The sequence below is a fragment of the Delphinus delphis genome, chromosome 8 (genome assembly GCF_949987515.2).
Source record: "Delphinus delphis chromosome 8, mDelDel1.2, whole genome shotgun sequence".
Lineage (NCBI taxonomy): Eukaryota > Metazoa > Chordata > Mammalia > Artiodactyla > Delphinidae > Delphinus > Delphinus delphis.
The window spans coordinates 64,424,401-64,450,325 of NC_082690.1; the positions used below are offsets into that span (position 1 = coordinate 64,424,401).

The 25,925-nt window shown below is 45.4% G+C and overlaps 1 protein-coding gene across 6 annotated transcripts in view; it reads right to left on the reverse strand.

The window, feature by feature from the left end:
- Nucleotides 1-25,925, reverse strand: part of SCUBE2 (signal peptide, CUB domain and EGF like domain containing 2) — a 71,133-nt gene that overhangs the window by 2,241 nt on the left and 42,967 nt on the right. For 4 of the 6 annotated variants that reach the window (XM_060018460.1, XM_060018462.1, XM_060018461.1 and 1 more), the window contains 7 exons: nt 17,615-17,785; nt 15,220-15,387; nt 14,345-14,506; nt 11,078-11,275; nt 9,514-9,666; nt 5,560-5,639; nt 1,013-4,891 (listed from right to left, as the gene is read on the reverse strand). In XM_060018460.1, coding sequence (XP_059874443.1) covers nt 4,739-4,891; nt 5,560-5,639; nt 9,514-9,666; nt 11,078-11,275; nt 14,345-14,506; nt 15,220-15,387; nt 17,615-17,785 — 1,085 coding nt within the window. In that variant the 3' untranslated portion in view covers nt 1,013-4,738. Of the gene's footprint in view, nt 1-1,012; nt 4,892-5,559; nt 5,640-9,513; nt 9,667-11,077; nt 11,276-14,344; nt 14,507-15,219; nt 15,388-17,614; nt 17,786-25,925 lie in introns of those variants that run through there. The other 2 variants (XR_009520392.1, XM_060018463.1) reach the window with 2 other exon arrangements.

The window sequence follows — 25,925 nt, forward strand, 5'->3', positions numbered from 1 at the left end:
CATGTTGTATAAATGAATGAATGAGCAAACACGTTAACAAAGAATTATTAGTAACTAAGGTCTGTAGTCCATTCCCCTAATGAGATACTCTGAAAACCAAGCAATGCTGAGTTATGATCATTTTTTATAGTAGGTGGGTTTAATTTGTATCGCTTTTATTCAGCTAGAGCAACCTGCCTGTGAATGAGTGGTTTCACTTTCTAAATCTGTTTCAATCCTGTGTTCCCTGGAAAGTGATCCCTGCTGAGTAGGTATGTCTTTATAGCTGTCAATCACAGGAGCAGCCTCGCTGGGCCATCAAGCCCCAGATGTTGGTCTCCTGTAGGCGGATCAGGACTGCCTGAACGGAGAAGGAAGCATGTTACCACAAATATCCAGGACACCCCTGAGCTGGGTTCACAAGCCCCTGGAGTAGATGACACAGGGAGGAAGCCTCTCCGAGGCTTCTAATTTCCTGTGGTTGGGCTCCTAGTGGCAACACCCAGGACCTGGATTTGGAGGCAGCTGATGGCTTGCCTAGCAAGAAGGCCACAGGTAACAAGGCTCCCTTGACTTGGTGAGGAACTGCTTTACTCCAGCCTCACCTAATCCACGTGCCTCCCAAATACTGACTAAGAGTAATGTAGACTTGGGTAAGGCTCCTGGGATCCATCCTCCCGCGTGAAAAGAAGCAGATATACTGACAGCCCCAGTAAGAGGCATGTCTTCTGAGTTAAGGAGGAGATCGAGGTGTGCAGGAGGGAGCCCAGGGTTTCCCGGTGCACAGGCCCACTGGCTGCAGTGGTCTGCAGTGGTGGGCAGCATGCAGCAGCCCTGGTGCCTCTTCCTGCAAAGATCCACAATTCCTTGCTCTGTGCGGTGCAGCTGCTGCCTTTCCCAAGTTTCCACATGACAATTATAAAATCACCTGCAAACCTAAATCCAGTGAGTGCCTACAGATGACACACTCAACAGCTCAGAGAATGATTCAGAGGAAGCAATCTTCCAAAGTGAAGATAATCATCCGTTAGTGTGAAAAGGCAAGCACTCTTTTATTAGCATTGGAAGCTCAAGGGAAACGTGGCTGAAGCCATAAAAGCAGCACTTCAGTAAATGGCTCAAGAACAATATCCACAGCTGGAGGGAAGGACATGTACAGATTCCTCTCCCACTCAGAGTTCTACCACAAAACTTGTTCTCGCGGAAGGAAGGCAAAGCTCAGCTCTGACCTCTTCCTGTTTACTTTATCAACAGCTCCCCCAGAGTTCAGAGTTGACTGGTCTTCTTTTATCTACCTACTTTTCCCAGGTGACCTCAACCCGTCTCATTCTTTATTCTGTGACATTAAAATTAATATTCCAGCCCTGAGCGCTCCTGGGACTTCATAGAACCAGTTGCCTATTTGAAATCTTTATTTGGATACTAATAGTCATGTCATACTTAGAATGGCCAAAATTAAACTCTTGATCTTCTCTTCTTTTCCAGTGTCTTATCATTGCATAAGAAAGCACCCAAAGCCTAATGACTAAAACAACAATAATCATTGATTTTGCTCACAAGTCTGTCATTTTGGTACGGCTCAACGGGGACTGCTCAGTGAAGCATCAGCTGGAGAATCCATTTCTAAGGTTAGCTGGCAAGTTTTGCTAGCTGTCACCTGGGAGTCAGCTGGGTTGTGGGGAGGTGGGGAGGTGGGGAGGGCTTGGTTTCTCTTCACGAGCTGCTATGGCTTCCTCAAGGCATGGTGACTGAAGTCCCAGTGAGTTTCCCAAGGAGACGAAGTGGAAATTGCCAGTATCTTAAGTCCTGGGCCCAGGAACTAGTAAAATGTTACTTCTGCCATATAAGATTGGTTAATCAGTCACAGATCCCAGGTTCAAGGGGAGGGGCAAAAGGCCCCCAACTTTGCATGGAAGGAGCATCAAAGAATTTGTAGACAGGTTTTTAGATTGTCACATGTCCCAAACCTGCTCCTCCTGCAGTCTTCTCCATCTACCAGTTATTCAGACAACTAGGGGTCACCTTCAGTTGCTGTCCTTCCCTTCCCCTTCCACCCAATCACCAGCAAGTTCTGGTGACTCTCTCCCAAAACATGTCCAGAATCCTTCTGTTCTCTCCTCTCCACTACTCCCGCCTTACCCAGACAACCTCATCTCTCACTGGATGGCTGCTTGGTTGGTTGCAGTAGTTTGTTAACTGTTCTCTGCCTCCGTGCCTGCTTTCTAAAACCTATTCTTCATACAGTAACCACAGCTATCTTTTAAAAACAGAAATCAGGTCACCTCACTCTTCTGTTTAAACCCCCTCCAAAAGCTGCACGACATATTTAGAATTAAACCCACAACCCTCATTCTGAATTCCAAAGCCCAGTGTGCGCTGGCCCCTGTCCAGTTCCCTGGCCTCATCTCATACCACTTGCCTTCTCACTAGTCTATGATCCACACACACGCTTGTTGCTGCCTGATAGCCTTTGCACCTGGCTTTCCTCTATCTGGAATGTTCTTCCCCTGATTTGTCCAAGGCTGGTTCCTTCTTGCCATTTATTTTTCAGTTGAAATACCGTTTACCTAGAGAAACCGCCGCAATTCTCAAACCTAAAGAAGCCACACCATCATCTGTTATATTAACCTATTTTAATTTTCAACATAGCACTTACTACTAGTTGATACTTTCCGTGTTGATTTGTTCATTGTCTCCTCCCTCTAAAATGTAAACTCTAAAATGACAAGACCTTGTCTGTCCTGTCACTGTGCATCCCTAGGACCTAGAACAGTGCCTGGCAAAGAGCAGATGTTTGGTAACTATTTACTGATTTAACAGGTAGCAACAGTAGCCCCTGCCATCCAGTCTTCCAACAGGACCACAGAGTCTCTCAGAGTGGTTGATGGGTATAGAGAGGAAGCTTCAGGAGGGCTTCAGTGGCTCATGCATGGCCCAGCTCCTGAAGGATGCTTCACAGAGACCAGGTTTATGCAGCCTCCTTCCAACCCCCAGTGTACTGCCATCCCTAGCCTTCTTGTGAAACCAGCAATACAGAATCAGACAGTCCTAAGGACAAAGTTACTAACATGCTTGGACGGGGTGGCGCAGTTCTGCTGCCATCGGTCAGGTCATTAACTCACATTGTATTACATTTGAATTTTCATCTTAGGGTCAGACTCAGAAATGTAAGCCAAGTTCCGGCATCACCAATTCCAAGTACTTGTATTAATGATTATTTTTTAAAACGAAGATGCTCAAATTTTTGAAGAGAGACTTAGAAATGGGTATTTAGGACCATCCAAATAAATTTTTTGAAGTTTGATTGGGCTTTTAAAAACTCAATGTTATTAATAGGTTAAAAAACAAAACATTGAGGTCAAAAGAGAATTCAACAATAAATGAAATAATCTTTGTTTTCTTCAAAAATGTTTGTTAATCTTTTTTTTCTTTTGGTACTTTGGTGTAGAGAATTGATTGTGTGCAGAGTTAGTTTGCTACTGAAATAAAACACTATGGGTTGTGTGTAGTCAGCCCATTCATTAGGGAAATGGCAGCTTGTTTGATAGAAGTCTTTTTTATTCACTGTAATGAGATTTTTGCCTATAGATTTCAATTTTTAAAAATTCAATAATATTGAAAAATCAAATTCCTGTGGGAGAAAGTGACTGTGAGGTCCCACTGTGCCGAGAGAAAATGAGATGATTCTGCGGTACTAAGAGGCCGGGATTTGTGTGCTTCCGGCAGTGGGTGACCATTAAGGGCCTGAGACCACCCTGAGCCGTGCAGCCCGTGCCCCTGGACCCCAGTCAGGCTCTGAACTTGGCGAGGGGAAGGAAGGCAAACATGACAGGCTGGTCTGTACCACGTCGCACCTGGACCTCGCACGCCCTGTGCTGGGAAGCCCACGGAGGAAGGAGAACCCTTGGCGGTATTGACTCGGGGCGTGTGAAATCTCCTTTTCATGATGGATGGATTCTCATCCATCGAGGAGATCACATCCTATCTGAACTCTCCAGGCTCTACTGCAGCACCCAGAAGAGTGCTGCCCTGAGGGCACAGCTGAAGGTGTAAGACAAGCACTGTGCATTTGCTCTGAGGTGGAAACTGGCAACAGGGAAGGCCATCGATAGGTCTACATTACGATGTCTGTGGAAGTGCTTAGTTTCTACCTTTTTATTTCTAATTCTTTCTGCTGTAAGTAATTTCTAGTGATCACTGCTTAGGACTCAAGCTTCTGGGATCAAACTTAAGTCACACAGGCTGGAGAAGGCTGTGGAGTCACCAAGTCCTCCCAGGTCCCGGGTGGGTAGATGATGCCTGGAGGACTCTCCCTCCCTCCCTCCCCCCTTTCCTGCTCTGCCTGGTCGGAGCCGACACCTGAATGCAGAGGGCTCCCTTAGGGAGGACTATGCTGGAAGAAGCTGAAGTCTCAGACAAGGCAGCCCCCTCAAGGAGGAGTGAGGACCAAGAAGGACACGTGCATCTCACCTGAGCTGACTGAAGTCCCGCTCAGCCCGCCCTTGACATATCCAAGACATGTGCCCACAGCAATGAGAAGCGAGTAAGACTCAAAGCCGTTCTCAGTCCACATCCACAATGCTGGGAAAGAAAAACCAAGTTCAATTTACCAAAATATCTGTATTATCTATAAAAATTGAACTCTAACCAGGCACTGCTACTAGAGGCAGCGTTATCCGGCTATGCTGGCTGCAGAAGCAGATCGCTGTGTTCCACCAGCCCACAGCCCAATGCTGTGCTGAGTGGCACGTGGGCAGGCTCATTTGTAAGGTCTCAGAAACCTGGACACTTTGGAACGGAGCAATCGGATGAAGGATCTTGGAAACATTTCCCGGGACTCCTGGGCTGTGTACTTGAAATAGTTCTGGGGGTGGGCCAGAACGTCAAACAGAGCCTTGATCAGTTTCTTATCCTGAAAAGAACAGAATTTTGTTACTGGGCCAAAATATTTTAACATTATGACATTTTGCCAATGGAACTATAATGTCCCACTGTTAGGCGGTAGTTTGATCAGCTGAAAAACGCTTTGTGAAAATTGTCTCCTCTGATTTTTATCTTTTTTAGTCCCAATTTTTGTTTCCTAAGTATCTATAAAGAGCACATATTACTTTTATTTTAAAAATTTAATGTGTAAAAAATTGTTTTTCTAAACCATGTGGTAACTTTGGAATTTGGGGAATATTTGTAGCGTTAGTGATATGGCCAGTGTTTATTTATACTTATAAGTATCTAAAATTTGGTGGACTTCAGGCTGGAAGGATGAGCAAGGAGCCAAGAATCCTCAACTATTTGGAGAATGAACATGGAAACATGAGTTGCCGCTGGCTTGGATTTCTGATAAACAAGTTTCCCTCTGCTCCTCCACACATTTCCAAACTAAAAAATACTACTTTATTTGACAACACTAAAAATGGCCCCTTGAGTTTTTTTTAAAAAAAACCTAAGTCTGGTGAAGATATAAAACTGACCTCAGCCCAGAGTAGGCTCAGTGTCTGAAAGGTAGCAAGAGGAAACCCTTCCTCGGTGGCGCCTGGCGAGCCCTGGGGGTGACTGCCATGGCCACCTCGGGTGCATACTCACCTTCAGTATTTCCTGATGGTTCTCTGACGCGTAGAGCCTGCCATCTCGAACTATGTCTTCAATGAGTTCCTGGTAGTCCTCTGTTTGAATAAAGGACATATTTTGCATTTGTATGCTTTAGTTCTTTCCAGGCTGACTCTTTCATTTTTCAAATAAGGTTCTGAGAAATGCCCCTTCTGTAGCTGCCATCAGAACAATGACCTCTCTGATACTAAGAAGGCAATCAGAGAGAACTTCCACAGACTCACCCGCTACCTCCTCTCACCCACCAGCATCTGCATCCATCTCTCCTGTTCCTCCCTCAGATGAACCTCTGTATATCCAGCCAAGACCCATCCCTCCACTTTGCTTACCAGCTCCATGTTCTCTCACCAAATCAAGGACGTTGTTCCACTAATTCTGCCCTTCCTTTCCTACGTGATGAAATTTTCTCTCTGCTGGTCTTTCACACCAGCATGCAAACATGCTGTTGTGTCTCCAATGTTTTTTAAAAAAACCCTCTCTAGACCTCATTTCTCCCTCCAGCTTCCATCCCACGTCTCCGCTCCCCTTTGTAGCAAAACTCCTTGAAAGAATTGTCAGCACTCACTATCTCCAATTCGATTCCTTTCTTTCTCTCTCACACCCATTCCAGTCGACTCTGGCCCCCAGCACTCCTCCAAAACTGCTTGTTGGGGTCACCAGTGACCCTCATGCTGCTCAACTCTTAGTCCTCACCTTCCTTGATGCATTCAAAGTCTAGCCTATTTCCTACAGTCATAATTCAAATCAAGCATATGCAAAACACAATCTTTTTTAAATTCCAGGCAGAGAAGAATGCCTCTTTGTATGCATATTATGTGCAACAAATCCAAACAAATCATAAGAACATCACTGGAACTGTGTGGGAGAAAAAGTGTCTCCTGCTCAAGTGATGGGAAATGGAAATTCATAGGATAATACTCATAATTACTAATTTAATACATGTACAATATCGCTGGTCCTCTCTTCCTGTGGTCTCTTTCTTCTTATCCTTTCATTTTCGTGAATACAAAATCTATAAAATATGAATGAGGGTACGTTTTCTTTTTTTTTAATCTTGAGTTCCTCTACTGCAGAGTCTCTACCTCAGAGAATTAGCTCCTTTTGATGAGGAGTTCACCATTAGGAACACTTGTCACTGTTCTAGAGAGCTGTTTGCCACTATCCCAAATGCTTCCAAACCACCATCTTTTAAAGAAATCTTTCCTCTGCTTTTAAGAACTACAGTGTTGGGCTTCCCAGTGTCAGGCACAGTGGTTAAGAATCCGCCTGCCAATGCAGGAGACATGAGTTCCAGCCCTGGTCCGGGACGATCCCACATGCTGTGGAGCAACTAAGCCTGTGTGCCACAACTGCTGAGCCAGCACTCTAGAGCCCGCGAGCCACAACTACTGAGCCCGCATGCCACAGCTACTGAAGCCCGTGCGCCTAGAGCCCGTGCTCCGCAACAAGAGAAGCCACCGCAATGAGAAGCCTGCTCACCACAACGAAGAGTAGCCCCGGCTCACCGCAACTAGAGAAAAGCCCGCATGCAGCAACGAAGACCCAGTGTAGCCAAAACTAACTAACTAAATTTATTAAAAAAAAAAGAACTACTGTGTCTCCTCACTTGCTCCAACTGTCATGAGAAAAGCGCTCCAGTGTTGTAGGTAAGAACTCAGGAGTCCCAAAGACCCCTGCAACTTTGTCCTGCTGTGCTCTCAGGCAGTTACTTAAATCTCTAAGCCAGAGTGGCCGCATCTGTAACATCAGGAGAGTCGTGTCCACTGCATGGGTGGCTGTGAGGAACGTGCCGTGTCAAGGGCACTTGGCATATGCCTGGTCCTCATAAGTTCAGCACATGTTAGCCGCAGCTACGGTGCTCCCTGCTCTCCAGGCCAGTGGGCTAGTCTGTAGCAGCCTCAGCTGCCCCTTCTCAATGTGACTGCTATTCTTCTGGGCTTGGAACCAGATATCAAAACTGTCTGAAATATAGGTTGAAAGAAAAAATTAAATAGGCTCTGGTGAAGAGCTAAAAGGTTTCTGCACGGCCAAAACAGCAGTTTTCAACTATTTTCTGCCGTGACAGACACAATTTTTTTTTTAAATTGGGGTATTGTTGTTTAACAATGTTGTGTTAGTTTCTACTGTACAGCAAAGTGGAGTTCCCTGTGCTATACAGCAGGTTCTCATTAGTTATCTATGTTATACATATTAGTGTATATATGTCAATTCCAATCTCCCAGTTCATCCCACCTGCACTCTCTCTTCTCCCCTTGGTGTCCATACATTTCAGACACACTCTTGTGGGCCTAACCAGGGTTATATGTCATTTCCCCTGGTTCAAGCTACAACCCTTTGTTTGAATTAAAGAAAAAAATCAAGACGTTTTCATGTGTCACAGAGTTGAGAACAGCCTGACCGAAATGTGTGAACTTTGGTGACATTTGTTCTGGAGTCTCTGTGGCTTTTTGGCTCCTTCCTGATCCTAGATGGGGGAGGTTGTAGGCTGGCTGCCTTTGGGGAGATAAGATGCTCTGAATCCCAGCAGAGCCACCTGGGAGCCATGTGTGTCCACCTAGGAGTCTGATACTAAGGGCCCTTGTCTTAGTGTTTGACATGGTTTCAGGCACCAGGATGATGATTCTAGAGTTTGTCACATGTTAGAAATAAACTATGTGAAGTGTTTTTAGGAACTCAATAGAATATCGTCTTTTCAAAACACCTACTTTTCACACCTGTCTGCCTAAAAACCTTCAGTGGCTCCCTTTAAGATTAGGTCCACCCTTCTGAGCTTGGCACTCGAGACTCTTCATAGCCTAACCCCACCTGCTTCTAATCTCATCTCTCACTGCTGAGCCCCATGCACCCTACCAACTGGCAAAATCATTAGCCCCCAACATGCCAGGTACTCCATCCTTTGGCCTATGTCATTCTCTTTTCCTGAGTGTTCTTCCTCCCATTTATAAGAAAACTTACGTATTCTTTCAAGACCCAAATCTCTTGAGACTTTGCTCTATTCTTTCCAAAAACCCATGCAAAATGAATGGCTGCCCCTTTTTCTGTCTCACACAGAGCCTTGTACATGCCCCGTTGTAGCATCTATGACACCATATTCTTTTTTGTATCTCTGTCACTAACCATGTTGTCTCCAGCACCTCACCCAATACCTGGCATACTAGATGCTCATTAAATATTTGTGGCATGGATGAATGAATAAGTTCACGATGAACAGATAACTCTTCCCTGCTAGGTTATGAGGTCTTCCAGGACAAGGTCCAGTTCATTTTGTGTTCCTAGTCAATGTTTGTCACCGAAGTCTCAGAGCTTGCTAGGGCCCCAGGGCTCACACAGGCCACCCCTTCGTTTAACGAGAAGAAAATGAAACCAGGGAAGTCATCTAACTTGCCCAAAGTTACACAGCAAGTTAGTGGCAGAGACAAGACCAGAACTCAGGTCTTTTTCCTCATTCCCTGGGATTCTATATAAAAAAAGCTGCAATTGCAGTAAGTTAATACTTAATGAGTATTTACTATGTGCCACACACTGCACCAAGTCCCTTATGGATCATCCTATTGAACTCTCACATTAAGTCTAACGACTATCCTTATTTACACACTGAGAAAATGAAGCTAGAGATGGTAAGTAACATCCACAAAGTTGCAGAAGAGATTAAACCCAACCTGGCTGACGCCATCGCCCATGTTCTGACCCACAAAACTATGCTCACGTTCATTTACTTTCTAAAACATCTGTTCATCCTTGTAGTCAGTATCCCCAAATGCCTGTTTAAACCTTGGCACCTGTGAGTCAGCGATGTCCTTTCTCCGTATCCTGCCTGCCTTTCTGAGCATGCGTGCTTGTCAGCAGTCTACCAGCTGGCCCAGGAGTTGATTCTGTTCAGAGCAGAGAACCCTCTTACACGTGCTGCAGCCTGGGCTTCACAGTGCTTACCATCGTACGTCACATACGGGACCTGGAACCCTCTGGCGCTGTTCCCTTCATTGGACTTAAACTGAATCCACAGCTTCTTGGATCTAGAGGTGAAGGCGATGGGGCGTTCGTAGGTCTGGCAGGTTTCATACGTTGTCACAGAATTGGACGAAGCTGCCAAGGGAAGTTGGAGGGGACGGGGGTCAAGACTCATCACTGAGCCTGCAGATAATGAACACTCATCTTTTCAAATACTCACACCACAAAACAAGTTATGTACAAGGGCTCTTCAGGACCAGCTGAGTCCTCGTAAGGGCCACAGTCGTGACTGTGGGCCCCAGGGAAGGCTAACTGCAAGGCCCATGGCTGGCAAACGGCAGCAGCCCAGGCTGCAGCACTCACTGTAGGAGCTGAGGTCAGGGCTCTCACATTGCAGGGCCAACCTGCTGCAACCTGGTAATAATCTCCGCCATTCACTGCATGGTTCCTTAGACCAGGCAGTGTGCTCTGCACTTTATAGACTTTTATCTCACTTAGCCCCCACCCCCCAAAACCAGAGGAAGTTGGTGCAGTGGTTATCTCATTTACGGAGAAATTAATTACTTGCCCAGGGTCACACAGCCAGTATGTGGAAAGATCAGGATTCAAACCCACACCTGACTCCAGACATTGTAACCACTGATAAGAATGGCGAATACTTAAGTAGTATGCGTCATTATTATTCTAAGTGCTTTACAAATAAAAATGCATTTATTCCTCATGATAACCCTATGAGGTAGCAACTATTATTATCCCCATTTTAACAGATGAGCACTCTGAGGCACAGAAAGTTCCCGAACGTATTCCCAAGATCATAGAACTAGTAAGAGGTGGAGCTGGCATTCAGATCCAGGCAGAGCCCCCTCATGACACTGCCTCTAAGCTGCGTTGGTGACAGTATCCTTTTATGGACACTGGGTCATGCATCAGGATGGGAGGCGGGTCCCTCCTGGCTGGACCACGCCCTTTGTCTTGGTCAGTCCCTAAGCCATGAGTTGCTTCCCAGGGTGAGGCAAGTGTCTGGGGTCCTGAAGCTAGCCCTGCATGAGCTTCACTGACACTCTGTGTCCTTGTGGAAGAGGGTTCCCAATGAGCACAGAGGGAACACTGACCTTCAGGATCGCTTCCTCTAGGCTTCAACAGGAGGCCTCAACCTGTGGTTTTTGTCTAAATTTTGTTTTCTTGGCAAACTCTAGAAACTCATGTCCCATCTCTGTTCTAATACGAGGTGGCATTCTAGGCCTGCTTCTCCCCTTTAAAGCCAGGCATAACCAACAAGGACCTACTGTTTAGCACAGGGAACTATACTCAATACTATGTAATAACCTATAAGAGAAAAAAATCTGAAAAAGAATATATATACATATATATATACACACACACATATATATGACTGAATCGCTGTGCTGTACACCTGAAACTTACATGATATTGTAAATGAACTATACTTCCATAAAAAATGTTTTAAATAATAAAGCCAGGCAGCGTGCCATCAGGCTTTCCAGCTGGCCTCAGAAGGGGAGAGGAGCAGACAGGTGAGACGCACCAGTTTTCCGCATCACCAGGTAGTCTCCACAGTCATCCTCTATGGGCAGGAAGATCTCAGGGACCACAATCAAGATGCGGCGCTTGGGGGGTGGGTTGATGGTCCAGGTACATTCTGTGTTGGCAGGGTAATTGCCTGGGTAGTTTGGGGATTCGATGTATCCAGTGAAATCACCTAGCTCCCCTCCACATCTTCTGTCTGGAAGAGGAAATGCCATGAGTTACCAAGGCACAGCACAGCTGTCATAATGTCATGGTCAAAAAATAATAATAACAATGATGTCATGGCCAGCCCCCGCTTGGCTGAGGAGAACCCTATTGCCCCCGGAAATGACATCATCGCAGGAATGAGTCTGCCCTGTAGTGCCCACAGCCCCCACTGGGAGCCCGACTACATTAACTTCCCACACAGAGCCCACCCCTCTGGGTTCCCAGGGCATCATTTTCTCATTAACTTGAAGGCATTCAAGGTCAGGGACAGGTGTTTGTGAAACAAAAGGATAACTTTAGTTTTTACTGTTTTGTTTACAAAGTCCAAGTGCCAGGAGAATGCATGGCACAGAACTTGTAGGTCTGTCAAAATAGGGAGAATAGAGCTTACTGCTCAGCAAAGGATATTTGACCCTTTCCTAGAGATCTTTGATGAAGACATGACAGCCATACTCTTTCACTTTTCTCTCTGGTCAAGACCATGTTTTATTTTTAAGTGGGGAAGAGAATGCCATTCAGCTATCAGTCAGTATAGGGCATGCTGGATACTCACCTCTGGCACCAAAGGCAAGGAGCATACACACTTGTGCATACACACACACACACACACACACCACCTCAGCCACACTTCACTCACTGAATCTCCATTCATCCAACAAATATTCTTGCCCTAAAGGAGCTTAATGTTGAAAACTGTCAGGTGAACCTGTTCAAGAGAAGATGTTGAAGGATTACCTTTGGCCTCTCTAGTTGTAACTGGGATTTATTATTCCCAGTAGGAAAAAAACACACAAAAAAACAAAAAAAGAGCCTTTTGTTCCTGGAAGAGAAGAGGGAGAGGAGAGAGTCATGGAGTCAAGAAAACTGCCTCCGAGCCTGACCGGCTACCTGAGGAACTGTGCCATGCAGCTCCAAGGACCAGGGGTGGGAAGGCAAGGAAACATTTCATCTTGACGGGGAAAAGAATCTTCTTACACTGTGAACTTCCCAAGTGTAATCTACCAACAGACTAGGATATTATGAGCAGCAGTAAGCTTCTTGTTAAGGCACGGGGAGGGGGAAGGGTAAGCTGGGACGAAGTGAGAGCGTCACATGGACTTATATATACTACCAAATGTAAAATAGATAGCTGGTGGGAAGCAGCCTCATAACACAGGGAGATGAGCTCGGTGCTTTGTGACCACCTAGAGGGGTGGGATAGGGAAGGTGGGAGGGAGGCACAAGAGGGAGGAGATATGGGGATATATGTATATGTATAGCTGACTCACTTTGTTATAAAGCAGACACTAACACACCATTGCAAGGCAATTATACTCCAATAAAGATGTTAAAAAATTTTTTTAATTTAACAAAAAAGAGACTAGACAGCTACTTGTGAGGATGTTGTTAAAAGGGCTTCGTTGGGATAGAGAGAAAACCAGATAAGCTTCCAGTCATAAATTCAAGTGATTCACTGCCCCCTTCAATCCCCTACTCTTCCAGTTTGGGGAGGCCTCTTGCTCCACTACATTGCTGAACCAGCTGAGGTTGTCAGCTGGCCTTTACTAGAGAATTTTACACAATAGTTAAAAACAAAGAAGCAAACAAACCAAGTCCAAATAGCAAGTCCTTGAATGATTTACCTCCCCATTCCTACAGAATACAAACTAAGCTCCCTAGTCTGGCAGTCAAGACTGTCAATGAAAAAACGCTGGGCTTCCCTGGTGGCGCAGTGGTTAAGAATCCACCTGCCAATGCAGGGGACACAGGTTCGAGCCCTGGTCCAGGAAGATCCCACATGCCGCAGAGCAACTAAGCCCGTGCGCCACAACTACTGAGCCTGCGCTCTAGAGCCCACAAGCCACAACTACTGAGCCCATGCACTGCATCTACTGAAGCCCCCGTGCTCTAGAGCCCGTGCTCCGCAACAAGAGAAGCCACCACAATGAGAAGCCCACACACTGCAACGAAGAGTAGCCCCCACTCACCTCAACTAGAGAAAGCCCGCGCACAGCAACGAAGACGTAACACAGCCAAAAATAATAAATAAATAAAAATAAGTAAAATTTAAAAAAAGAAAAAACGTTGCCTGCCATGTCAGTAAACAAAGGATGTTGCGACCATCAAGCCATCACACCGCAGCCACCCCAAATGATGCACCCTGAGGAGACTCAGGATGAGAAAGCACAGGATGCTGGCCCCAGATAGCTGAGGTGCAGGTCAAAGGAACGATTTCAGTGAGCCCAGACTCTTGTATCTTCCCTTACACAGAAAAGCGCTAACTTCCTTACCTTGAGATATTGGGTCTTGTTTAATTAACAGTAATCTTGATGTTCCGACTACCTGGTCTTTGTTGCAAAAACTCATATATATCCTGGTTCCTCCCCTTCCTCTTTGGAGCAGTCCCTCAGAGCTATCAGAGAGGCTGTGTCCCGGGCTTAAGTTCTCAGTTTTGTGAGCCGAATAAAACATAACTCTCAACTTTTAGGTTGTGCTTTTTTTTTTTTTCAGTCAACAAGGCTTCCTTTCTTGGTCTGCTTCAGACTCCCTGCAGCACATTCCATGATCAGGTCCAGGGGTCTCTTCCCATAAAGCCTTTCACCTTTCTGAGTCTGTGCTTCCTCCCAGCTGCTCTCTTGGGCGTGAAGTTCTTTCTCCCACTCTCCCCCAACTCTCCCCATCAAAACCTTTCCTCGTCTCTCCAGACAGAGCGAGTAGCTCTTTCCTCTGCAGTCCCGCAGCCTGTGCTGCTGCAGGGCCAGGTACTGATTCTGCTTGCATTGCCTGGCACATAACAGGTCCTCAAACAGTGCTTGTTGAACAGGGCTGAACTGACATTTTACCCTTGGGAGTAAATTACAGCAAGTACAGCCTGTGAATGTGCCTGGAGAAGTAGCCTGCACCAATACAGGTGAGTGCCTGCAGGTCCAGCACTGAGCTGCAGAGCCCTGAGGAGGGCTAACAACGGCTCCGCGGTCCTGAATGAACCAGGGACCCCTGCCAACCCGCACCCCCTAGGTGGACCCAGGTGCTTGCCCTCTTAATCAAGGACTGTGAAAAGCCTTAGAGAGAGACCTACTTTTACACTGGGTTATGTTTGTGGAGCCATCAAAGTCAGTCGTGGTATTTCCTGGGCAGGAAACACAATTATTCTTTCCAAATTCTGGCTGGTATGTTCCTGCTGGGCAGCGAATACATCGGTGAGTGGTGGTGTTGTAGAAATGTCCAGGTGAACATTGAACTGTAGGGGTGGGGGAAGGTGGAGAGAACAAAAAGAAAAAAAAAGACTTATTTTCATCAGATGTAACACGAAAGCTTTTGCAGTTTGGGACAGAAATGTCTATGCCCAAATAAGTACTGCTTTCCTACTACTCTGGGGCTAATCAACATTTAATTCCCTAAATAGCCAGCTTGGGTGCGACTTGTGACTCATGACACTGAGAAAAACACAAAGGGAACGAGGTATGGGTGTATCTTCTGAGTTCATTGTCCGTGATGTCGTCGGGCGTGAATGCTCACAGCTCTGTCTTCATGCACAGCGGGCCTGGGAGCCTGGAGGGGCGCAGAGCTGACCCTGGGCTTGGGGCTGGGCTCCTGCAGAAGGCAGCGGGGTGAGGCTCTGGAGAAGGCGTAGGGCCTGTTCTGGAGTGGGGAACTCTAGGGAAGGGTGAGGAGCTAGAGGAGGCCTGGAAGCAAGGAGCAGAGGGAGTCTGTGGACTAAACCTGCCCATCTCCCCGGCTGTCTTGCCGTCAGCCCCGTTCGAAGGGGAGGACCATATCTAGGGAGTTCCTGTGCTCCCTGCACATCCAGCAGGGACGAATGGCCGTGGGGACCTGTCCTCCCTGCCACTGGGGCCCACACAGGGCACCTCGGCCGAGCTTGACTGGGGCTTTACCACGGTTCTCAAAAGGGGAAATTCAATTCCGGGAAGAGGCAAGCTGCCAAGTCCTCACCTCTGGTTTCACAGTCCTGGAAGGAAGTGGCTCCCAGGTGTTTGGTGAGGAGGCCTCCTCCACAGGGAAAGCAGGAAGTACGGCCAGCTTCAGGCTGGAATGTGCCCAGGGCACAGAGCTGGCAGGGTGCAAAGCCATCCGCGGAATATTCACCAGGTTGGCACAGACCTGGGGGGATCAATGACCTTAGGTGAGCAAGGCCCCTGGGCAGAGCCTTTCCCATCTCTCTGCAGATGAGATCAGAGAGATGTGGTCAGGCCTGTCACCCCATGCGGACCTCAGCTCCCACCTCAGCGAGAGAAACTTTGTCCAGCCCTGCTGCGGACACTGACGAGGTAGCATGTGGGTGCTGATGTTTACACACAGGGCTACACAGCACAGCGCAAAGATGGAGACAAGTGTGGACCCTTCTGGATTACGGAGCAGGCATGGCTAGGCTGCAGGCTTAGGACTACCCAGGGCCCAGGCAGCTGCTGCAGTGCAGGAGCCCCTAGAGAGAGGGTTCTCTGCCTGCAGTCCATGTGCTAATTCGACCCAGAAGTACACCCTCACCCAGCTGATTACATCCTAGTGATATAAAGACTCTTCTGGTCACAGAAGAGTCTCCCCTTTTTACCAATTATATTTACTAAGTTACATCTCCTTATGCTAAGGTGTGTCCTGGCCTCCCTCAATTAGTGTACTAAATGCAACCAATCCAATCCACATTGACAGAGGGACCCAGAGGCGTTTATTTACTTTAAACACCGTACTTTATTATATTTTTTAAGTTTATGACAAGTATCACAGCCATAAACAAAAGGATTGCTAAAAGCACACATCCCTTAGGAACTGGCCTGGCATCGGCAAGATGCTATAAAAATCTGCCGTCTCTTATATTCCTAATCATCTCTCCTCTATTAATTTTCATGGTTTTCTTTCTACCCATAAGGTACAGATATAATGGCGTTTAACAAACACACCTGAGGGAGGAGTCTGGCGTCTGTCAGACCTGGCTGCTGATTCCAAATCCTCCACTCTTTGGCTGTGTGACCTTGAATGAGTCTCTTTAACCTCATAAAGTTTTTGTAGTGATATAATAACCATATGAACAACTCATGGAATTATTCATGAATGCCTGCATGATGCCTGGTATAGGCAAGTATACAATAAGCGTTAGCAATTATTATTATTATTACTAATATTCTGATGTACTATAAATATATCTTATTAAGGTCACACACAAGTGTGAACAGATGCCCTGAAGTACCTCCTTATCAACCTTGCCGTTAGTCCCAGGATTTCATAACAGGCCAAAGTATGCTAGGAGTCACACCGTCAGTCTGAGGATCTGATTTTTAAACCAGAAAAGGTCCTGCACTTGAGTTTGAAGTCATTTAGGTGGGAACTAAATCTGGCTCTGGGAATCACTAGAAGGAGAGGCAGGGCTGCCAGAGCTCCGGCGCACTCTGCCGTGGACATCACCTACAAATCGCCACATCAAATCACACCTTCCCTTTGAGCCCACAGAGTGTCAGTACAGCTGGCCCTTCTCCTGTTTAATAAAGACATTTACTAGCAAAGTAAACAGGAAAGAAGCCCACAGAACCTAAGTAAGCATGGCTCCAGGGTTAACATTTTATAAGAGACAATTAAAAACTCTTCAGAAGAATCACGGACATAGAGAACAGACTGGTGGTTGCCAAGGGGGAAGGGGGTCGGGGGAGGGGTGGAGCAGGAGTGCAGGGTTAGCAGATGTAGGCTAGTATATATGGAATGGATAAACAACAAGGTCCTATTGTACAGCACAGGGAACTATATTCAATATCCTGTGATAAACCATAACGGAAAAGAATATTTTAAAAAAGAATGTATATACATGTATAACTGAGCTGTACAGCAATAATTAACACAACATTATAAATCAACTATACTTCAATTAGAAAACAAATAAAAACTAAAAATGCAACACACACGCACAAACTCTTCACAGAGTTTTAACAAAATAACCAGATGGATACTTTTTTTAAAAAAATTAATAAGCTCTGACTTTGAGACCAAAGCTAGAAAAAGAATCAGCGCTACTTCCTCCATTTTTGGACACTTTCAGGTAGTCCCTACACACTGGGAGATCACTCAGGTCTCAGGGGATATTTATTTACAGTGATTAAACATGCAATTGCAACATTTACACATTTTTTTCCTGTCAGTGTATTCTATCAGATCTTCATTCATTTGTTCAGCATGTGTCAGGCATTGAGCTAGGTACTGGAGAGCCAATGATGAGCCCAATACGGTCCCTGATGGTAGGAATTCCATGGCGCAGTACGCATTGTCTGCACTGAAATGCACTTATGCCTTCTGCTAAACAATACAGGAGATTGGAAGAGTAAGAAGGGACAGAGGGCATTCTCACCTCCACATTCAGATGCATTCCAAGCTTCTGGAGTCTCCAGGGCCCCAGGATTTTCTGGTCTTGGGCATGGTTCGCATGTGATTTGCCCTTCCTCATTTTGGAAGGTTCCATTTGGACATAAAATGCAGCGTTCTTGTACTCCATCGTAGTATGTTCCAGCCCTGCAACTGACTAGCCAAAGGGGGAAATGATCTTGTCAGTGAGGGCACAGAGGCCAAGGAAGGATGACGTGAGTGCTAGAGATGGAGGTAAACAGATGGCACTGACCCCACACTCCCCCATACAAACCCCCTGAATACAGAAGGTGTGCCACCTCTGGGTTCCCTGTGTACACCTCTCTGCCATGGTCTCTGTCACCCACTGTTAGAGGCATTTACAGGTCCTCTCTCCCTAGACCATGAGCTCCTCGGGGGCAGGGATCACAGTGGTCCTAATTATTTTTGAACACAAGCACTGATGACATTCCCTACTTCACAGGAGGAGTATAAAAGTGAAAATCATTCACTGAACACAGGACTGGTGCTAGAAGAATAGAGAGGAGGGGGCTATTAATTCTGGCTTGTGGCATCCTGGAAGGCTTCCTAGAGGAGGCCACATTTGTGTCAGGCCTTGAAGGATGAGTAGGAGCTCCCCAGATAGGACGAGCGGCAGGTTGTAAAGATTCACGCCTGACATGGGAGGAAAGGGAAAAAAGGAAGGTTGGGGATAGACTGAAAAAGTCCTTGAATGCCAGGCCTTTGGATTTTATCCTGCAGGTAAAGGAACCATTGAAAGGAGAAGAATACGACCAGAAGCTGTGTTTTAAAAAGCCCACTCTCTGTTGGCTGTGGGGAGGGTGATCTCAAGGGTCTTACAGATGACCTCTGCAAAACAGCATGCTTCATATTTGTAATAAAATTGATACATGACAAAGAGCAAAGCCTAGTAAATGTCTCCTGAAAGAATAAACTACAAGGAAATTAATAAACTATGCTTTTGATTATATTTTGGTGTTCTTAGTTAAACATGGGCTCATATCTTATTTTAGGATATGAATATAAATATACTGAAGTGGGTTCCCTAGTATAATATTTAAAGAACATCATCATAACCACCAAAGCAGGCTTTCTGATGGCTGACGTTTGTTGAGTACGTACCATCTACTAGATACTGTGCCACGAGCTTTACACACTTTATCTCATTTAGTTCTGGAAACACCCAAAGGAGCTGGGCGCTATGATTAGCTCCATTTCACAGAAACAGAGACTTAGGGACATTAAATAATTTGGCCAAGGTCCCACAGCTAATCTGTGAAATACACCTACAATGAGATCAAGAGCTTTGAGTTTAAAGAGGAAAAAGGTCATTGAATAAAAGTGCCGACTGAATCACAATTCCAGACTTTGCCAAGGATTCTCTATGGGGCATTAAGGGAGTCTGACTGGAATAAAACACATTTTCTTTTATACCTAAGCTGCTAAGAAATAGAAAACAAAATATCACATGATAAAATTAGCTATTATAGCTCTTGAATGTGTGTAAGGGGGAATACTGGTTTTCATCCTACCCTACAAATGCAATTTGCATATGTACTTTTAGGGTTAAACATGGCAAAGTTCTCTATTACCAGTAATAAAAATGTCTTTTCATTATTTACCCCATAATTTAAAGAAAACTGAGGCTTTTTAAAAAAATCATAGTAAGATGAAACATGCCACATTTCAAATATTATTTTTACAATTAAATGATATCAGTCAAAGTCTACTCTAAAATCTAAATCTTAATATTTTTTTATATTGTTTGGATTTTCTTTTACAATATTCACATATCATTTTTAATTCATTTAATGACATTTTTTAAAAAATTAAAAGTGAACCAAACTCTTGGCAAACGACATTATCGTGGGTATGATGCACAGAGCTCTGGCAGACAGAGCCTATAATTCCAGACTTAGTCTCTAAATGCAGCCCTACAGGATAATGGTTTCCATAATTACTCTGGTTTCAGCTCACCTCCTATGAAAAGCTGGGCTGAATTATGTAGTAGGAATTCATGGCTTTTTATCCTGTGTTCCACCTGACTATCCCAGCGCCTATAGCAGGCCAGTAAATGAGAGCCTAACCCCTTCATGGCTCTAACAAGCCAGCTGTCATGAAGACTGGCAGCAAGAAAATAAAACCAAGGCTGTTAGGAGCTCCTCTCCCAAGCCATGTCCATCTTGGGAACAGCTGTTTTCATAACACTCATTCACCTAAAGGGACAGTGCCCATACGATGGCAAAGATTCCAACAGCCCCATGAATCATAACTTAGAGTCGGATCAGTCTGGTCTGTTTTATCACTGTTCCTCTGGCAGAAAACGATCCCCTTCATATAGGTGGACAAGAATGGACCTGGTTCTCTCTGCGAAGAGTAACTGGACGGACTCCCGCTGCTCTGGTTGTCCACTCCTTCTTAGAACTATTGAAACCCCGCAAAGCCTTTTCAAGGTTACGTTTTGTGAAGCCTCAAGATATCCCACATCTGTTGCAATTTCTCAAGTGAGCAAAGGACTGAGAAATGCCCCTTGGGCTGCCCTGCAGAAAAGAGGGCACCAGTTCTTTTTTCTCACAGTGAAAGGCCTGCTCCACATAAACAAGCTCATCTTGTCACTCACAGTTTCCATCTTCCTTCCAGAAAGAAAGACGTACAGAAATAATCCATGGCAAGCACCTTCCAGATTAATTTGTTCCTTTCACAAGGTAAAAATGGGCTAAACACTAAAAAGCTATTCTGAAATGTCATGAAGAGACTCCTGAAAACAGCTCTTTGCAAATCTGCTAAAGATCTGACCTAAAGAGACCTCAATGCCAGTTCCAGTTGCTTCTCTTTTCTCCTTGAGCAGCCAGCTTGTTTTGCTGCCCCAGACAAAGGAGTCAATTGCCCCCAGAACACTTTGCGATCACAGCAAAGCTTTTGTGTGTCTTCAGTGACCATTAAAATCCCATTCTCAAATCCCGCACAGCTGTTTTCTCTCCCCTTCAAAAAAAGAAAGCCTTTCTGATGCAAAAGGGAGAGACCAGTGGGGACCAGGATTAATGGTGACAAAGAGACCTGAAGGCTGGCCCTCTTTTCAATACCACGGCCTTTGAGTATTTCAGGCTATGGACAAACACTATGGTTTCTCTGTGGCTAAGATGGTGAACCTAATAAAAGGGGTCACTCTCCAGCATCTGACTGTTTTCTTAAGAATCACGCCTTGCCTTCTGAAGGAGAGCCACAGGCAGCCCACGTGGATTCCCAGGGTCTCCTGGAGCTGCTGCTTTGTCACGGCTCAGAGGCAATGGCGCTCGAGGCAGTGCTGTGGCCTCAGGATCCTGGTTTGAACTCCTTTTAAATGAGTGTTTCAGGATAACAGGAGAGAGCACTCCCTTGGGCTGAGAGGTTGATTTGTCATGTCTGTCCAGGTTTTTGGTGTGTGCTCAGTTTGCTATTTGAAAACATTCTTAGAGTTGAGGCAGAGAGATGAGCCGGACTTGACGCCTTCCTTGCTGAGTTTCCCCAGTGCGTGCTGTTTTCTTCATGCCTAGTTAATGGGACTGAGATTTCACTTCCTCTAGAGTGCCTCTTTTGCCCTCAATTTAAATATTTCCCCAAAGATTTGCCCTTGGCCCTCTTTTCTCTTAGTGTTGGCGGCAACTATCCTTGGGATTTCATCTGTTGTTCCTGTGAAGATTCATCTACTCATTTATTCAGTTAAATACTTAGCACTGATTATGTGCAGAGTACTGTTCTGGGGGCTGGAGATACAGCAGAGGAGACAGACAGGGCCCTGCCCTAACGGGGTTCTCATTCTAGTGGAGAATATGAACGATAAATGAGCAAACAAATAAATACATAGTAGAATGCTAACTAGAGGTAAGTGCAATGAAGAAAAGTAAAACGGGCAGAGAGGGTAAGGCAAAGAGTGGTGGGGATGGAGTTTGCATGAATGCTATTTTCGAAGAGTAGCCAGGAAAGGCCTCTCTGAGCAGACGGCAGAGTGAAATGAGAGAAACAGCCTTGTGATGGTATTGCCTAACAGCAAAAGAGCCAATGTAGCAGGAACATAGTGAAAGGGACTGGGTGATAGGATATGGACTCTAAAAGCAAGCAAGGGCCAGCTTACGGAGGTTCTTGAAGGTCATGGTAAGGAAATTAGACCTTACTCAAAGTGTGTTGGAGGTTTCAAATGGGGCAGTGAAATGATCTGACTTATGTTTCTAGAAGATCTTCTAGCTACCGTGTGGAGAACAGCCTGAAGACAGGCAAGGCTAAGGAGAACAATTCAGAGCCCATAGCAATAGACTGGCAGGAGATGGTGGTGGTTTGGAACAGAGTGGTAATAACAGAGGAAGAGAAAACTAGTTAGGCTCAGGATATAATGTAAAGGCAGATCTGACAGGATTTGCTAATGGATTCAGTAAGGAGCATGACAGAGCAAGAGAGGCCAAAAAGACTGAGGCTTTCAACTTGAGCAACTGGGCAAACAGGGATGCCAGTTACGGAGATGAGGGATGAAGGAGATGAGGGAGAAGTGGGTTTTATTTTGGAGGGAGAGAGGAGAATAAAATGTTTTGTTTAGACATGTCAAGTTTAAGATATTTTTTGGCCACGCAAGTGTTGGTGTTGAGAAGGCTATGGACAGTTATACCTGTGGTCTCCAAGGTAGAATGCTACACCTCAGGGGTATCATTTACATTTACAAAATGATCCAGAGTGTGAGCAAAGCATTTTCACATCTATGTGTATTAATTTTTATCTAAAAAATAAGACGTAAAGAAAGGTTCACTGGTTTAGCAATTAAACCAGATTTACCATGGTGATCATTTTGAAATGTACAGAAATATCAAATCACTGTGTCACATACCAGGAACTAATGTAGTGTTGTATATCAATTATATTTCAAAAACAAACAAACAAACAAACTCACAGAAAAAGAGATCAGATTTGTGGTTACCAGAGCTGCACAGGGCTTGGGGGTGGGAGAAAGGGAGATTGGATAAAGGCGGTCAAAAAATACAAACGTCCAGGTATAAGATAAATAAGTACTAGGGATGCAATGTATAACATGATAAATATAATTGACACTGCTGTATGTTACATATGAAAATTGTTAAAAGAGTAAATCCTAAGAGTTCTCATCACAAGGAGAAACATTTTTTTTCTATTTCTTCAATGTTGTATCTATACGAGATGATGGAGGTTCACTGAACTTACTGTGGTCATCATCTCATGATACATGTAAGTCAAATCATTATGTTGTACATCTTAAACTTATACAGTACTGTCTGTCCATTATATCTCAATAAAACTGAAAGAAAAATCATTTTTTTTAAAGTTCTTCTGTTTAAAAGAAAAAAAGATTAGGGACTACTCTGGTGGTCCAGTGGTTGAGAATCCGCTTTCCAATGCAGGGGATGAGGGTTCAATCCCTGGTGGGGGAACTAAGATTCCACATGCTGCGGTGCTACTGAGCCCACACGCCACACCAGAGAGAAACCCACGCGCCGCAATGAAGAGCCTGCGCACAGCAACAAAAGATCCCGTGTGCCTCAACTAAGACCCGATGCAGCCCAAAAAAAAATTAGTCCCTTAGTCAGTCCACATCTCCACAAGTCAGAGACACGTGTGAAGACACAAGGTCCCCGAGAAAGAGACCTGTGGGTGGGGAGGTACTGACTGACTCACTTCTTTTCAGTGTCTCGAGAAGAATTTCAGTTGTGCCTCATTGAATAGATTTCCTGATTAAAATGATCTAGTTTCAACCAACTGAACCATCACAAAGTAGAAAGCAGCTTTAAACAATTCCTGTAGAAATCCTGGGCCCATGATGCAGAACCAGTGATGCAAGTGCAGGTGAACCACAGGGAAGTGCAGGGCTGACACAGCTTGTTCTCCTGGTACTAGCTCTTGTCAAACCACATCACGGGATAGAAACAGTGACAATTTAATCAGATCTGACAAGAGTTAAGCCAAAACACTAGTAATGAACAAAAAGACTATTTGAAAAATGATTTACAACCACTACTGTTCACAATGAACCTTACCAAGTTGTCAATACGGTCCCTCAGAGACTAGCCAGCTATTTGAAATTTTGTTTATGTAAACTGTATCTCATTCTTCTACTTGTTATGTTGTACACAATATATTAGCCAATAGTAAGAGTATATAATTTTAAAATAAGTAAACATTCACAAATTCAAAAGTATTTCACTGTGTGTGTGTATATGTGTGATCAAAAATGTTCAGCACCTCTAGAACAGAGAAGTCCATGATTCAGACAGAGGTTAGAGCTGGAGAGGGCAGTTTGGGAGTCACTAGCATGTGGTGGTATTTAAAGCTATGGCGCTGGATGAGGTCACCGAGGAGAGTGTGAAGATAGGCGAGGGGCATGGAGGACTGAGCCCTGAGATCCCTGATGTTTAGAGATAAGAAATTAGGGGAGAACCAGTATGGAAAATGAAAAGGGAGCAGCTGGTGAAGCAGAAGAAGAACCGGAGGTGTGTGGTGTGTGAAACCCATGACAAGAGTTTCCAGGAGGCAGGAGTGATCAGCAGAGTCTGAGGGACAGCTGGAAACTGGATTTGGTAATGTGGAAGTTGCTAGAAATCTTGGGAAAAGCAGTTTCAGTGGAGAGGTTGGGAATGAAAACCAGATTGGCTAGAGTGGAGGAGAAAATGGTCGGTGAGGTAGTAAAGACAGCAAATTTGGACAAGTCCTTCAAGGAGTTTTGCTTTACAAGGGGGTCAAAGAAAGAAGGCAGGATCTGGAGAGAAGCAGGAAGTCAAAGGAGGATTTGTGTGGGTTTTAAGACGGGAGGTAGGTTTGCGTGCTGTTTGAAATGATCCAGTAGAGAAGGAGAATTCTGAGATGGGGGTCGGTGGGGACAACAGCAGGAGTATCGTTTTTGAGATGATGAGAGGGAATGGGCTCCAGAGCCCCAGTGCAGGAGTTACCCTTAGGAAGGAGCGTGGGCTGTTCATCCATTTCAGCAGCAGGCGAGTCAGAGCATGTATGGACAGACGCAGGATAGAAGGGTCAGTCCGCACATGGAGAGGTGCAGTCGTTTTCCTAGACTCCCACCTGCCCATGGACATTTCTGCCTAGGAGTCTTGTTGCAACTCAAATTCAACTTTCCCAAGGGGAATGCTTCTCTCTTCCCTTCCCAAGCCTTCCTACCCCTCTGGCTTTACTCTCTTTCTAAACAGCACCTCTATATTCCCAGTCACCAACGCTCCAAACCACAGTTATCCCAGACGTCTCTCCTCCCTGCTGCAGCATCCTACAGTTGTGTCCCTTTTGTCCATCCCCTATGCTTCATCCCCATGGCACTAGTGTCCTTTGCTCCTCACCATCTCGTATCTAGATTACTCCAATAACCTTCCAATGATTTCTCTTGCCTGTGTTCCTCTCGGCCTCAGCTCTGTTATTACATGCTGCCATCAGATTCACCTTCCTAGGGGCTTCTGGTGGCGCAGTGGTTACGAATCTGCCTGCCAATGCAGGGGACATGGGTTCAAGCCCTGGCCAGGGAGGATCCCACATGCCGTGGAGCAACTAAGCCTGTGCGCCACAACTACTGAGCCTGCGCTCTAGAGCCTGCCTGCCACAACTACTGAAGCCCATGCGCCTAGAGGCCGTGCTCCGCAACAAGAGAAGCCACTGCAATGAGAAGCCCGCGCACCGCAACAAAGAGGAGCCCCCTCTCGCCGCAGCTAGAGAAAGCCCGCACAAAGCAATGAAGACCCAACGCAGCAAAAAAAAATTTTTTTTAATTAAAAAAAAAAAAAGATTCACCTTCCTAAAGTGCTTCTCTGACTGCTTCACTCCCTGGCTCAAAAACCTCCTTGACTTGCCTCCCTACAGTTCTCAAACTCAGGCTTTAGTCCCCTTTTCTGTATCTGAGTTTTCATTCTTTCTCATGCCCTCTCAAGAGCCCATTTTTTTCTGCTTTTCCTATAAATCTTTTCTGATTATTTCTTCCCCAGTGATCACATTCATCTAGCCATTCAACCAACCCACAGGCTTTTTCTCAGTGCCTCCTGCATATGAAACAGGGCTGGGTGAGATGAGGGACATATGGGAAGCAAGTGCAGGATCAGAGGCCAAGTCAGAAACCTCTGAGCTCACCCCAACTCTTTCCTCGTCTCAGTCCCCAACCCAATTTATCATCAAATGCTGCTCACGTTTCCTCCTAAATATTTCTCTAATCCACTGCTTCTATTCTACTCCATCTAGTGCCTTCATGTTCTCAATCTCTCTTATGCAAAGCATTCAGAAGCTCCCAGATCGGTTTTTCTGCCTCCAGTCCT